Raw genomic sequence first — 13,151 nt, 5'->3', positions numbered from 1 at the left:
AGACTGTGTACACATAATTCTTAAATATATATTGCCAAATGCAAAGCACGATGCTGATTATTGGGATCTTCACTGTAAGATGTATGTGTACCCAAAAATAATTTTATTTTCCTTTATTCATATTTAAATTGAAATAAAAGCTCGGCGCGGTGGCTCATGACTGTAATCCCAGTACTTTGGAAGGCATACGCAGACAGATCACCTGAGGTCAGGAGTTCAAGACCAGTCTAGCCAACACGGTAAAACCCCGTCTCTACTAAAAATATAAAAACTAGCTGGGTGTGGTAGCACGCGCCTGTAATCCCAGCTACTCGAGAGTGTGAGGGAGGAGAATCACTTGAACCCGGGAGGCAGAGGTTGCAGTGAGCCAAGATCGCCCCACTGCACTCCAGCCTGGGTAAAAGGGTGAGACTCCGTCTCAAAAAAAAAAAAAAAAAAAATGAAATAAAAGGCAAAGTATAAAAGATGCACATTATGATATTATAAATGGCAAGATTATGAGACTGAAGTGTAGGTGAGGGGACCAAATTCATTATAATAGCAGTGTGGATATGTATATGTCTTTTTACAATGTGTAAAAAAAATACCCAAAACTAAATTCGATCTCTTGGTACATTTATAAAACCTTTTTTCCCTTGACTACACATTCAAAAGAATCTTCTGTAAAAATATAACGTAATTTTATTTGCCATTATGGGCTAGAAGATAATGTCAATATTATATCTGGTTTAAAATATTCTTTTAACGTATACTTATCTTGAGAAAAACAGACATGCTGCCTCACATGCCAAGTTTACATCAGCTAGTGATTAATATTCCTTTCAGCCTACATATACTACCTTGTTAGCATTCTTTAAATGTTCCACAGATTCCCAAAAACTAATCAGAGCTCTCTTGTCCATCCTTTCCATGTACATTCCAAAGTGCTCTCGGTAGAAAGTATTGGCCAAGATATCTTCAAACTGAAGAATCTATTAAGAGAATTTAAGAAGACGTTTTTAAAAATCAAATTTTAAATATCAGTTTGCTTTAACTTCCAATGGACTAATTTCTACATTTAGGGTAAAAATGCATTTTTAAAGGAATAAAGTAGAATTTTATTGTCGTAATTTACTGTTTATTTAAGTAAATGTACAGATTTGTTACACAGGTATATGTGTGCCGTGGTGGTTTGCTGTACCTACTCACCGGTCCTCTAAGTTCTCTCCCCTTGCCCCCACCCCCAATAGGCCCCGGTGTGTGTTGTTCACCTCCCTGCGTCCATGTGTTCTCATTGTTCAGCTCCCACTTACGAGTGAGAACATGCGGTGTTTGGTTTTCTGTTCCTGTGTTAGTTTGCTGAGGATGATGGCTTCTAGCTTCATCCATGTCCCTGCAAAGGACATGATCTCATTCCTTTTTATGGCTGCATAGTGTTCTGTGGTATATATGTACCACATTTCCTTTATCTAGTCTATCACTGATGGGCATTTGGGCTGCTTCCATGACTTTGCTATTGTAAATAGTGCGCAGTAAACATACACGTGTGTGTCTTTATAGCAGAATGATTTATATGCCCTTGGGTATAGATGCAGTAATGGGATTGCTGGGTCAAATGGAATTTCTGGTTTTAGATCCTCAAGGAATCGTCACACTGTCTCCCACAATGGTTGAAGTAATTTACATTCCCACCAACAGTGTAAAAGCGTTCCTATTTCTCCACAGCCTTGCCAGCATCTATTGTTTCTTGACTTTTTAATAATTGCCATTCTGACTGGCGTGAGATGGTATCTCATCGTGGTCTTGATTTACATTTCTCTAATGATCAGTGATGCTGAGCTGAAAACATGCATTTTTTTAAGGTCAGAGTCGATGTAATATAGTACTCCTGGTAAACTGAAATATCTCTTACTACATTTTGGAATAAAGCTTACTATTTAAAATGCACATACTGAAAAAATACCAATTTCCTATTAACCATTCACTCGCTGAACAAAGATTTGGCATTGTAAACCAGAAAGTATCTGAGACAGGTCTCAATCAGTTTAGAAGTTTATTTTGCCAAGATTAAGGGCATGCCTGGAAGAAATAAACAAGGAATCACAGAAACAGTCTGTGGTCTGTGCCTTTCTCCAAAGATGACTTTGAGTGCTTCAATATTTAAAAGGGAAAAGTGCGCTGGAGGGGAAAAGAGGAGAGTATGGTAATCCACATGTTCCAAGCAAAAAGGAGCAGGCAGGGCAACAGTCAATTATGTAGTCCTGGCCGGGCGCGGTGGCTCACGCTTATAATCCCAGCACTTTGGGAGGCCGAGGCAGGCGGATCACAAGGTCAGGAGATCGAGACCACGGTGAAACCGTCTCTACTAAAAATACAAAAAATTAGCCGGGCGTGGTGGCGGGCGCCTGTAGTCCCAGCTACTCGGAGAGGCTGAGGCAGGAGAATGGCGTGAACCCGGGAGGCGGAGCTTGCAGTGAGCCGAGATCGCGCCACTGCACTCCAGCCTGGGCGACAGAGCGAGACTCCGCCTCAAAAAAAAAAAAAAAATTACGTAGTCCTCTGACGCTCAGTAAATCGGCACTTTACAGAAGATAAGGCAAACACAGAGTAGCTACCTGTGGAGACATTGAACCTTCTATCTGTAGCTTGTGCTTAGGAACAAAAGGAAAGACAGCTTCCTGCATTACTCAGCTTTCAGCTTAATTTTTTTCATTTGGCATCCTGAATTAGGGTGTCAAGTTTTTATCTTCCTTTCACAGCTTTTACTTGGTATCAGGTACAGTTCTAGGAATGAAACAGATAAAAATCCCTGCCCTATGGGATGCACATTCTACGCAAAAACAGTAAGTGCCAATAATGGAAAAATTGAAGAGAAATGTATAAAAGACCAGGACACTGGGATCTAATAGTTTCACGTTTTTGTTTTCCATCTTATTTTTATCTAGTGGAGGAATCTACAAATAATGTTATACCCTGCCTTTCTGTTTATAATATCAATCATATTCATTAAAAAATCTTCTGTAAGCATCCTTTTAATAAGCCCATAAAATTCCTCTGTATAGATGCACCAAAATCAGCCCATCTACTTGTTTGTTTACTATTTTGCATACTCACAGGAAAAGAAAAAAGAACCTATCTGAAGACACAGAAGGAACAATCGAGTATGGACTGCTGTAATAAAATAAAGCAGATGACCTTCATAATAATTCATGACTCAATTAATTAGGAAAAATGTCTCAAATTAATTTAGAAGGAATTTAAGGCCTATATTCTTAGTTCTGAATTAGTAATAAAACATTACATGGAATTAGTAGAATTCAAATGCAATTAAATAAAAACTTACATTCTGAAATTCTTAAAATTAATATTATGAGAGTTGGCAAATTTTCAGAAACGTCACCAGTAAGATATTTCTAAAATCAAGTGCATACCGTCAATGTATTACACTCAACTCTTCTGACACCAACAATGAGCCCCTGCTTAATCGGTTTTGTGGGCAGAAAGGGGCAGGCATTTTCTATTTTATTTTTTCTGAGGATGACGCAGTATATCCATTTATTTACTTTTCATAATGCTTCCAGCAGAGGGTCTATTCAGATTTTCCAGTAGGCTTCTTTTTTTAAATTTTACTTTAAACTCTGGGATACATGTGCAGAATGTGAAGTTTCTGGTATACATGTGTCACGGTGGCGTGCTGCACTTATCTACCCGTCATCTAGGTTTTAAGCCCCACATGCATTAGGTATTTGCCCTAATGCTCTCCCTCCCCTAAACCCTCACCCCCCGACAGGCCCCAGTGTGTGACACTCCCCTCCCTGTGTCCATGTGTTCTCATTGTTCTACTACCACTTATGAGTGAAAACATGTGGTGTTTCGTTTTCTAGCTTCATCCATGTCCCTGCAAAGGACATGAACTCATTCTTTTTTACAGCTGCATAGTATTCCACGGTGTATATATGTCACATTTTCTTCTTCCAGTCTATCATTGATGGGCATTTGGGTTGGTTCCATGACTTTGCTATTGTAAATAGTACTGTAATAAACATACATGTGCATGTGTCTTTATAGCAGAATGTTTTATAATCCTTTGGGTATAAACCCAGTAATAGTATTGCTGGGTCACATGGTATTTCCGGTTCTAGATCCTTGAGGAATCACCACACTGTCTTCCACAATGGTTGAACTAATATACACTCCCATGAACAGTGTAAAAGCGTTCCTATTTCTCCACAGCCTTGTCAGCACCTGTTGTTTCCCGACTTTTTAATGATCGCCATTCTAACTGGTGTGAGATGGCAGCTCATTGTGGTTTTGATTTGCATTTCTCTAATGACCAGTGATGATGAGCTTTTTTTTCATATGTTTGTTGGCCACATAAATGTCTTCTTTTGAGAAATGTCTGTTCATATCCTTCGCCCACTTTTTGATGGGGTTGTTTTTTTCTTGTATATTTGTTTCAGTTCCTTGTAGATTCTGGATATTAGACCTTTGTCAGATGTGTAGATTGCAAAAATTTTCTCCCATTCTATAGGCTGCCAGGGAAGGCATTTTCTAACAGCTCCTAGTAACTAAGGACATGGATATCCCTTGCTACAGACCATTAATAATTCATTTCTATAAATATTTCAGACCAATAATATTTAGTTTACTAGCTGTGGAACACTATAACATTTGACTTTATGTAAACTCTACCAGTGAAGCATTTTGAAGCACAAAATCCTAACTGTACATGCTCCAAAGAGGTGTAAAGGCACCCATATCAATTTGGCTAAGGAAGATGGGCCAACAACTCCACTGTCAACAGAAAAGGCCAGGAAACCCTTTCACACTCAAGTCGAGTCCTGGGCTGCATTCGGCAGTGTTCATTTTGGATTGGCCTTGGGTCAAATAAGTAAACTGATATGCAAATTGGCCTTAAAGAAAAGATCTGCCATTTATTGCCACTGATTTCCAAACTCCACGTACTCCTAGTTCCATTTGCTCTTCAACCCTTACTTTAACTCTTCCTTCCATCTTTCCACTGTGGGGCCACTGGTGTGGGGGGTGCTACCTTGCAAAAAAGATAAGGCAACACAGACTTTTTGTTTTCAAAACAAAGCAAGATAGGAAGGCAACACCCTGTGGTTAAAGTTGTTCAGGCTTTGGAGGTAGATATACGTAGGTTTGAATCCTGACTCTGCTACTTTCCAGTTCTGTGAGCTCTATGTTACTCTATCACTCTGAGCCTCAGTTTTTTCACCCATAAAATGTGAATAATACCACCTACTTTCCAGGTTGTTCGGAGACTTATTAATAATAACTGTTCTGAATCATGAAAGACAACAACAAAAACTAATCAGGAAGAGCCTGAACCAGGAGAAAGAGAAGGCACTGATAAGTGCCAAAATTCAGAATAGTTAAGAGGTCACTTTCTAGTTACATAAATATGGATAAAAGGATTAGCAGTGATTCTCAACTGGGGTCCAAAGAGAAATTACAAAGGACACAAAAAACTTTTGTGGGTGATGGATATGTTTATTATCTTGATTGTGGCAATGGTTTCATTGAATATATGCATATGTCAAAACTTATCAAATTGTATACTTTAAATAGGAACAGTATATTGCATGTCATCATACCATAATTAAGCTGTTTAAAAAATTAATATTCCATCAAGCCTTAATAATAGCATTGCAAAGAAATGAAGTAGACAATGATTATACTAAGGACCCACCGTCAGGAGGACATATACTGATGTTATCTTTGTGAGTTACAGATTGCTGGATCTGATTTACCAGTATTTTTGTTAAGGACTTTTCTGTCCAGGGTCATGAGAGACACCATTCTGTAGTTTTTTTTCCTCTGGTTTGGTATCAGAGTTATGCCAGTCTCCTCCTAGGATGAGTTGAAGTGTTCCCTTCTCCGTTTTTTGAAAGAGTATGGTTAAGATTGGTATTATCTCTTCCTTACATGTTTTATAGAATTTACCAGTGAGGCCAGGCACAGTGGCTCATGCCTGTAATCCCAACACTTTGGAAGGCCGAGGAGGGCAGATCACCTGAGGTCAGGAGATTGACACCAGCCTGGCCAACATGGTGAAGCCCTGTCTCTACTAAAAATATAAACATTAGCTGGGCATGGTGGTGCACGCCTGTAATTCCAGGTACTCGGGAGGCTGAGGGAGGAGAACCACTTGAATCTGGGAGGCGGAGGGTGCAGTGAGCTGAGATCGCACCACTGCACTCCAGCATGGACAACAGAGGAAGACTCCATTTCAAAAAAAAAAAAAAAAATCACCAGTGAAATGATCTGAGTCTGGAGTTTTGTGGGAAGGGTTTAAATTATTATTATATTCTTCAATAAATTGTGGGTTATTCAGAGTTTCTGTTTCTGTCTTTTTTTTTTTTTTTTGAGACAGAGTCTCACTTTGTCGCCAGGCTGGAGTGCAGTGGCGTGATCTCGGCTCACTGCAACCTCCGCCTCCAGGGTTCCAGTGATTCTTCTGCTGCAGCCTCCTGAGTACCTGGGATTATAGGCACCCACCACCACATCCAGCTAATTTTTGTATTTTTAGTAGAGACGGGGTGTCATCAAGTTGGCCAGGATGGTCTCGATCTCTTGACCTCGTGATCCGCCTGCCTCTGCCTCCTAAAGTGTTGGGATTACAGGTGTGAGCCACTGCGCCCAGCCTCTATTTCTTTTGAATCAGTTTTGGTAATTTGTGTCTTCCAGGGAATTTGTCTATTTCATTTAAATTGTCAAATTTATTGGCTTGAAGTTGTCCACATTATTCCCTTAGCCTCCTTTGAATGTATGTAGCATCTGTTAGTGATGTCCTATTTCACTCCTAATATTGGCAATTTGTATCTTTTCTCTTTCCTTCCTTCTAGTTATTTTAGTTTTTATTTACAGCTTCTTTTAAATTTTTTTTTTTTTTTTTTTTTTGTAGAGATGGGAGTCTTGTTATGTTCCTAGGCTGGTCTCTAACTCCTGGCCTCAAGCGATCCTCCTGTCTTTGCCTGCCAAAGTGCTGGGATTACCGGCATGAGCCCCCTCACTGGGCCAATTTATAGCTTCTTAAAAGATTAGATCACTGATTTCATACCTTTCTGCTCCTCTGCTATAAACATTAAGAAGTACAGCTGACCCTTGAGCAACATGAGTTTGAGCTGCACAGGCCCATTCGTACAGGGTTTTCTTCCACATCTGCCGCCCCTGAGACAGCAAGACTAACCCCTCTTCTTCCTCCTGCTCTGCCTAGACAATGGGAAGATGATGCAGAGGAAAACCCTTGTGATGATCCATTTCCACTTAGTGAGTAGTAAAAATATTTTCTCTTCCTTATGATTTTCTTAGTAACATTTTTGTTGTTCTTTATAGCCTACTTTATTATAACAGTACAGTATATAATACACATAACATACAAGATCTATGTTAACTATTATTGGTAAGGCTTCCAGTTAATAGTAGGATATGGGCAGTTAAGCTTTTGGAGACTCCACAGTTACATGTGAATTTTTGCTCAGGGGAGGGTCAGCACTCCTAACCCCTACATTGTTCAAGGGCCAACTGTATATAATTTCTCTAAGTGCTGCTTTAACTGCACAATATATCCCACAATAGCTATATCATAATATATTCCACAAATAATTGATATATTGCATATTCACTCCATTGAAAATAGTTCCTAATTTTCCTTATAATTTCTTCTTTGATGGAAGCCTTATTTAGATATGCTACCAAATATTTGGGAATTTTCCAGATTTTCCTATTACTGATATTACTGAGGGGGAGTGTTAACATTTCCAACTCTACTTGTGAAACTTTTTGTCATTTCTGTCAGGTTTTGCTTCATGTACACTCTAAAGGTCTCTTTATTGATTGAGAACATTTGATTATTATATCTTCCTGATGAACTGACTCCTTTATCATAATGAAAGGTTCTTCATCTCTGTTTCTACTCCCCGTTCCGAAGTCTATTTTGTCTGACATTCACAGCAGCTACTCTAGATCTTATACTTAGTATTCGCATGTCTTTTTCCCTCTTACTTCCAACCTATCTGTGCCTTTATGTTTAGTTTCTTGTAAGCAACATATAACTGCCTTGCCTTTTAAAAAATTCACTCTGAATCTTTCTTTTAATTAGAGGATTAACCTGATTTGGAAGTCTAAATTCTGAAATAAAGTTAATGGTAATTCTTCTGGATCACATATGATTAGGTCATAGCAAAAGTTTTCTTCCCACTCATGAAGATATCAGAATGGCCCCAAACTAACCAAAGTCTTACCTTTCAAATAGCAAATGGCCATAACTATTGGAATTCTGTCTTATCTTAGCCTTCCATCCTGAAGACTAGAGGAAATGGTTTTACTCTGAGCATGAATTATTGCAGCAGAAATGAGTCTTTTCCTGAATGTCTGAAAAGAATAAATCAAGGCCGGGTGCAGTGTCTCATGCCTGTAATCCCAGCACTTTGGGAGGCCGAGGCGGGCGGATCATGAGGTCAGGAGATCGAGACCATCCTGCCTAACACGGTGAAACCACGTCTCTACTAAAAATACAAAAAAAAATTAGCCGGGCGTGGTGGCAGGCGCCTGTAGTCCCAGCTGCTTGGGAGGCTGAGGCAGGAGAATGGCCTGAACCCGGGAGGTGGAGGTTGCAGTGAGCCGAGATCGTGCCACTGCACTCCAGCCTGGGCAACAGAGTGAGACTCCATCTCAAAAAAAAAAAAAAGAACAAATCAAAAATGATCTGGCACTCTGGCTTAAGTCTACTTCTAGTAGACACTGCCAGATAGACAAACTGTACTGAAATCACATTTAATTCTCCCAAAATGAGTTTCCATTATCTTTCTTGAGATCTTCCTAAAAGCATGTCATCTTTTGACTAGGTAGCAAGCCATTATGTACTTCTCCTAGGTATTTATCTCATATCTCTACTGGATCACTTACCTTTTTATTTTATAATTATATGGGACTCTTTGAGAGCAGGGATTCTATCTTATTTATTTTTAATCCTAGTACCTAGCACTATAACTGAGATATTGTGGGCCCTCAATAAATGTCTGTTGAATGAATGACTGGGACATAAGACAAAGACCTCATCTATGATAATTAATCTAAGAGGCCAAAAACAAAAAGCTAATGAGGAGGAGGAAGGGGGCGGTATTCAACCTGTCAAATCTACCATCTCTCTGATTCACCAAAATGCTATGTTTCCATCTGGAACACAAAGCCAGTATCTCAAAAATTTTATTTTATTTTATTTTGCTAATAGCAACATCGACAGACTTCCTGTGGTTAGAGGATTATAACAACAAGTGTTCCTTGGAGCTGCACTTGCACCACTTGTGCAAGATGCTGCAGAACCCTGGCCTATGCTGGGGCTGGCCCTTCCTGCAGAGGCTCTCATGGAGACTAGCCAGAAACTAAGAAAGTCAAGGCTTCTCACTGGAATAGGGAGGCAGGGGAACATCACAGATGAGTAGCTGAAGTAGAACTGAGAGCTAAACAGGAAAGAATCAAGAGACTGAAAATCAGAACAAGTGAGGTTAGAGGCTGTAGCTTGAGTTACATTATACCAGTGTTGGCCTCTTTGTAGCTAAAGGACACATTACAGAGAGGAGTCTGGCATCTGCTTTGAGGTCCTGTTCCTTCTACGGCACAGCTAAGCTCCTGAGTGGGTCACATGGCTGCTTCCTTCTATCTTACTATGCTCCAGGTCTTGGAAGACAAGTTTGGTCCTTCAGAGGACAGTTAGGACAGGTACTGAGGTAGGGCTAAAACACCTTCCTAAGCTCCGTGATTTGGTTGGTATTGACAGACAGTCTGAAGTTTTACAGTACAAAACAGTCAGAGAGATGTGATGGTTCAGTGAGAAAGCACTCAGATTTGCAAACCAACCAGATCTGGGTTTTTATCTAGTTCTACGTTTTCCTATCTATGTAGTTTTAGGCAAGATACTTAAACCCACCATTTCATCACCTGAAAAATGAAGATATCAAGTAGAAATTTCATAATATTGTGGCAAGAGTTAAGTAAAATAATTTAGAAGATGCCTCCTACTTCATAGGTGGTTATTTCTATTCAATTGATAATGGGAAACTTGATTGGACTCTTGTAAATATAAATATGCTCTTCTGGGTCCTCTGGGGAGGAGAAAGGGAAGATGGAAAAATACACACACACACACACACACACACACACACACACACGCACCCACCCGATGCCTATCTATCATACCTATCGTGGGGAAAAGAAAGATCAGACTGTTACTGTGTCTATGTATTAAGAAGTAGACATAAGAGACTCTATTTTGTTCTGTACTAAGAAATATTCTTCTGCCTTGAGATGCTGTTAATCTGTAACCCTACCCCCACCGCTGTGCTCACAGAGACACGTGCTGTGTTGACTCAAGGTTTAATGAATTTAGGGCTATGCAGGATGTGCTTTGTTAAACAAATGCTTGAAGGCAGCATGCTTGTTAAAAGTCATCACCACTCCCTAATCTCAAGTACCCAGGGACACAATACACTGCGGAAGGCCGCAGGGACCTCTACCTAGGAAAGCCAGGTATTGTCCAAGGTTTCTCCCCATCTGATAGTCTGAAATATGGCCTCGTGGGAAGGGAAAGACCTGACCGTCCCCCAGCCCAACACCCATAAAGGGTCTGTGCTGAGGAGGATTAGTAAAAGAGGAGGGCCTCTTTGCAGTTGAGATAAGAGGAAGGCATCTGTCTCCTGCTCCTCCCTGGGTAATGGAATGTCTCGGTGTAAAACCGATTGTATATTCCATGTACTGAGATAGGAGAAAACCGCCTTAGGGCTGGAGGTGAGACATGCTGGTGGCAATGCTGCTCTTTAATGCATTGAGATGTTTATGTATGTGCACATCAAAGCACAGCACCTTTTTCTTAGCCTTGTTTATGACACAGAGACGTTTGTTCACATGTTTTCCTGCTGACCCTCTCCCCACTATTACCCTGTTGTCCTGCCACATCCCCCTCTCCGAGATGGTAGAGATAATGATCAATAAATACTGAGGGAACTCAGAGACCAGTGCTGGCGCAGGTCCACTGTATGCTGAGCACCGGTCCCCTGGGCCCACTTTTCTTTCTCTATACTTTGTCTCTGTGTCTCTTTCTTTTCTCAGTCTCTCGTCCCACCTGACAAGAAACACCCACAGGTGTGGAGGGGCAGGCCACCCCTTCACCTATTACGACCCACACAAGTCAAGGACACCAAGGAATATAGCTCCTTGACTCATAAAGCAAATATGTGAGTGTGCAGTTATGGCACACATGTTTAAGTTCAAAACTAAAAAGTTGAAAGTCTTTATACATAGTTCTATCAGCATTTATAGTAAACTTGGTAGGGTCAAAACAAGAAACTATAAAGTTCTACCTTCTGGCTTGGAGGCCCTTCCCCCTCATCCAGGGCCCCATCCTCTTGCTGGTCATAGGCAGGGCCTCCCAGGATTCGGATTCTCTTCTCACACTGCTTCTTTGCCACAGTCAGTTGGTTGATGTACCTCTTCATGTTCCTGGCCCTCAGGAGATCAGCTTTCATTGCCGCAGTTTCTTTACCTTGAATAGGAGTGAGGAACAGTACTTGGTCAGAGGACAAGGCATTAAAGGACACAGCAATTCAGAACCAGATCGGTGTCTGCTGCTGGCATTCTGAACCAAGTGGATACTAAACAAACTAACAGAACAGAATCCACGACAAATACATATACATACTCCCAAATACAAATGCCAATCATTTCTAAATATAATTTCTAAATATACCACTGACAAATCTTACCCAAAGGTAAAACATTTTTTTAAAAAAACCTCTGTACAAATGCACTCACAAATCTGTGTGTGTATTCTTTAATATCTTTATATGAATGTGTACGCACAAATACTCATTCATAAGCATGTACCGGGTGCTAGTTATGTGTCAAGACACCAGCTAGGCTTTTGAGATTGAAGACCAATTGTTGGCCCTCCTGGACTTTTAAGAGTCTAGCAAGTAAGAAATCCAAAGAGAGGAATCCAAGCACCTATAACACAGGCTATAAAGAAAACACGCAGATACCACTGAACTGTTTAACAAAAGATTCTAACTCGGCTTCTTTGAGGAAATTATTTTAAACAAACGTGAATAATGAGTAGAGTATGGCAGACAGAAAAGAAAAGCGAGTGTGAAAGTGAGAAACAGGTAGGAAAGAGAACAGAGCTTTCGAGGAACTGAAAGAAGGCCGTTAGAGCAGGTGCAAAAGGAGCCAGAAGATCCAAAATAACTCTGATGCTGGCAGGAGCCACGAGGTGCACAGCCTTTCAGGCCAGAGAAAGGACTTTGATCTCTAGCCCAAGAGTACTGAGAAGCTTTAATGGATTTTAAGCAGGAATGTGCCATAAATGTATTTGTATCTTTAATGATTACATAGGAAGCAGGATAAAAGATAGGCTGGAAGAAGGAAGACTGCTAGGAGGAAGACCAGCTAGACCATTGCAGTACAACTGAGGAGGGAGATAATGACGGCCTACACCAGGGTTACGGCAGGCCAGTAGAAAGGACAAGAGGATGTCCGGATCCAGTGACTGGCTGGGCAGGGTAGAGGGCAGGTTGCCGAGGAATTAAAAGGTATCAAATATGGCTCCTAGGTTTCCAACATGAGAAGCCAGAGGGATGGTGGGGCCAATTACTAAGCTAGAAACACTGGAGAAAAAGCAGGTTTGTGGAAGATGCTAACTCAACTCTGGACAATGTGGCAGGTGATATTTTCCAAAAATGGCTGCAATGTCTTCCATCTCACATGCTCTTTACAATGTTCCTCTGACAATCTGCCTCTGCAAAGTAGAGTACATGTTTCCTTTTCTTGAATCTGGTTGGGGTTATGAATATGACGGAAGTGATGCTGTGACTTCCAAGGCTAGATCATGAAAGACCAAGGACTTGGAGCTCTGGGTCACTATGTAAGGGGCTCACCTGCCCTGAGGCTTCCATGATGTGAGGAAGCCTAAACCATCAGTCCTTGGAGAGATCTGTATGGAGAGGAACCGAGGCTCCCCGGACCACAGCTCTGGCCGAGATCTCAAGCTCATATTCAGCACCAATGAGGCACCATATGAGTACACCATCCTGAAAGTAAACTGTCCCACCCCAGTCAAGCCGCTCCAGCTGATGTCACGTGACACAGAGAAGCGT

General features: G+C 40.8%; 1 protein-coding gene across 12 annotated transcripts in view; it reads right to left on the bottom strand.

The window, feature by feature from the left end:
* Window positions 1-13,151, bottom strand: part of SNX25 (sorting nexin 25) — a 157,419-nt gene that overhangs the window by 47,261 nt on the left and 97,007 nt on the right. For 10 of the 12 annotated variants that reach the window (XM_063637661.1, XM_055276549.2, XM_055276557.2 and 7 more), the window contains 2 exons: window positions 11,361-11,542; window positions 840-971 (listed from right to left, as the gene is read on the bottom strand). In XM_063637661.1, coding sequence (XP_063493731.1) covers window positions 840-971; window positions 11,361-11,542 — 314 coding nt within the window. Of the gene's footprint in view, window positions 1-839; window positions 972-8,495; window positions 8,676-8,840; window positions 9,465-11,360; window positions 11,543-13,151 lie in introns of those variants that run through there. The other 2 variants (XM_063637662.1, XM_055276559.2) reach the window with 2 other exon arrangements.

The sequence above is a fragment of the Symphalangus syndactylus genome, chromosome 4 (assembly GCF_028878055.3).
Source record: "Symphalangus syndactylus isolate Jambi chromosome 4, NHGRI_mSymSyn1-v2.1_pri, whole genome shotgun sequence".
In the NCBI taxonomy this organism is placed as follows: domain Eukaryota; kingdom Metazoa; phylum Chordata; class Mammalia; order Primates; family Hylobatidae; genus Symphalangus; species Symphalangus syndactylus.
This window is presented reverse-complemented; position numbering and strand designations above follow the sequence as displayed.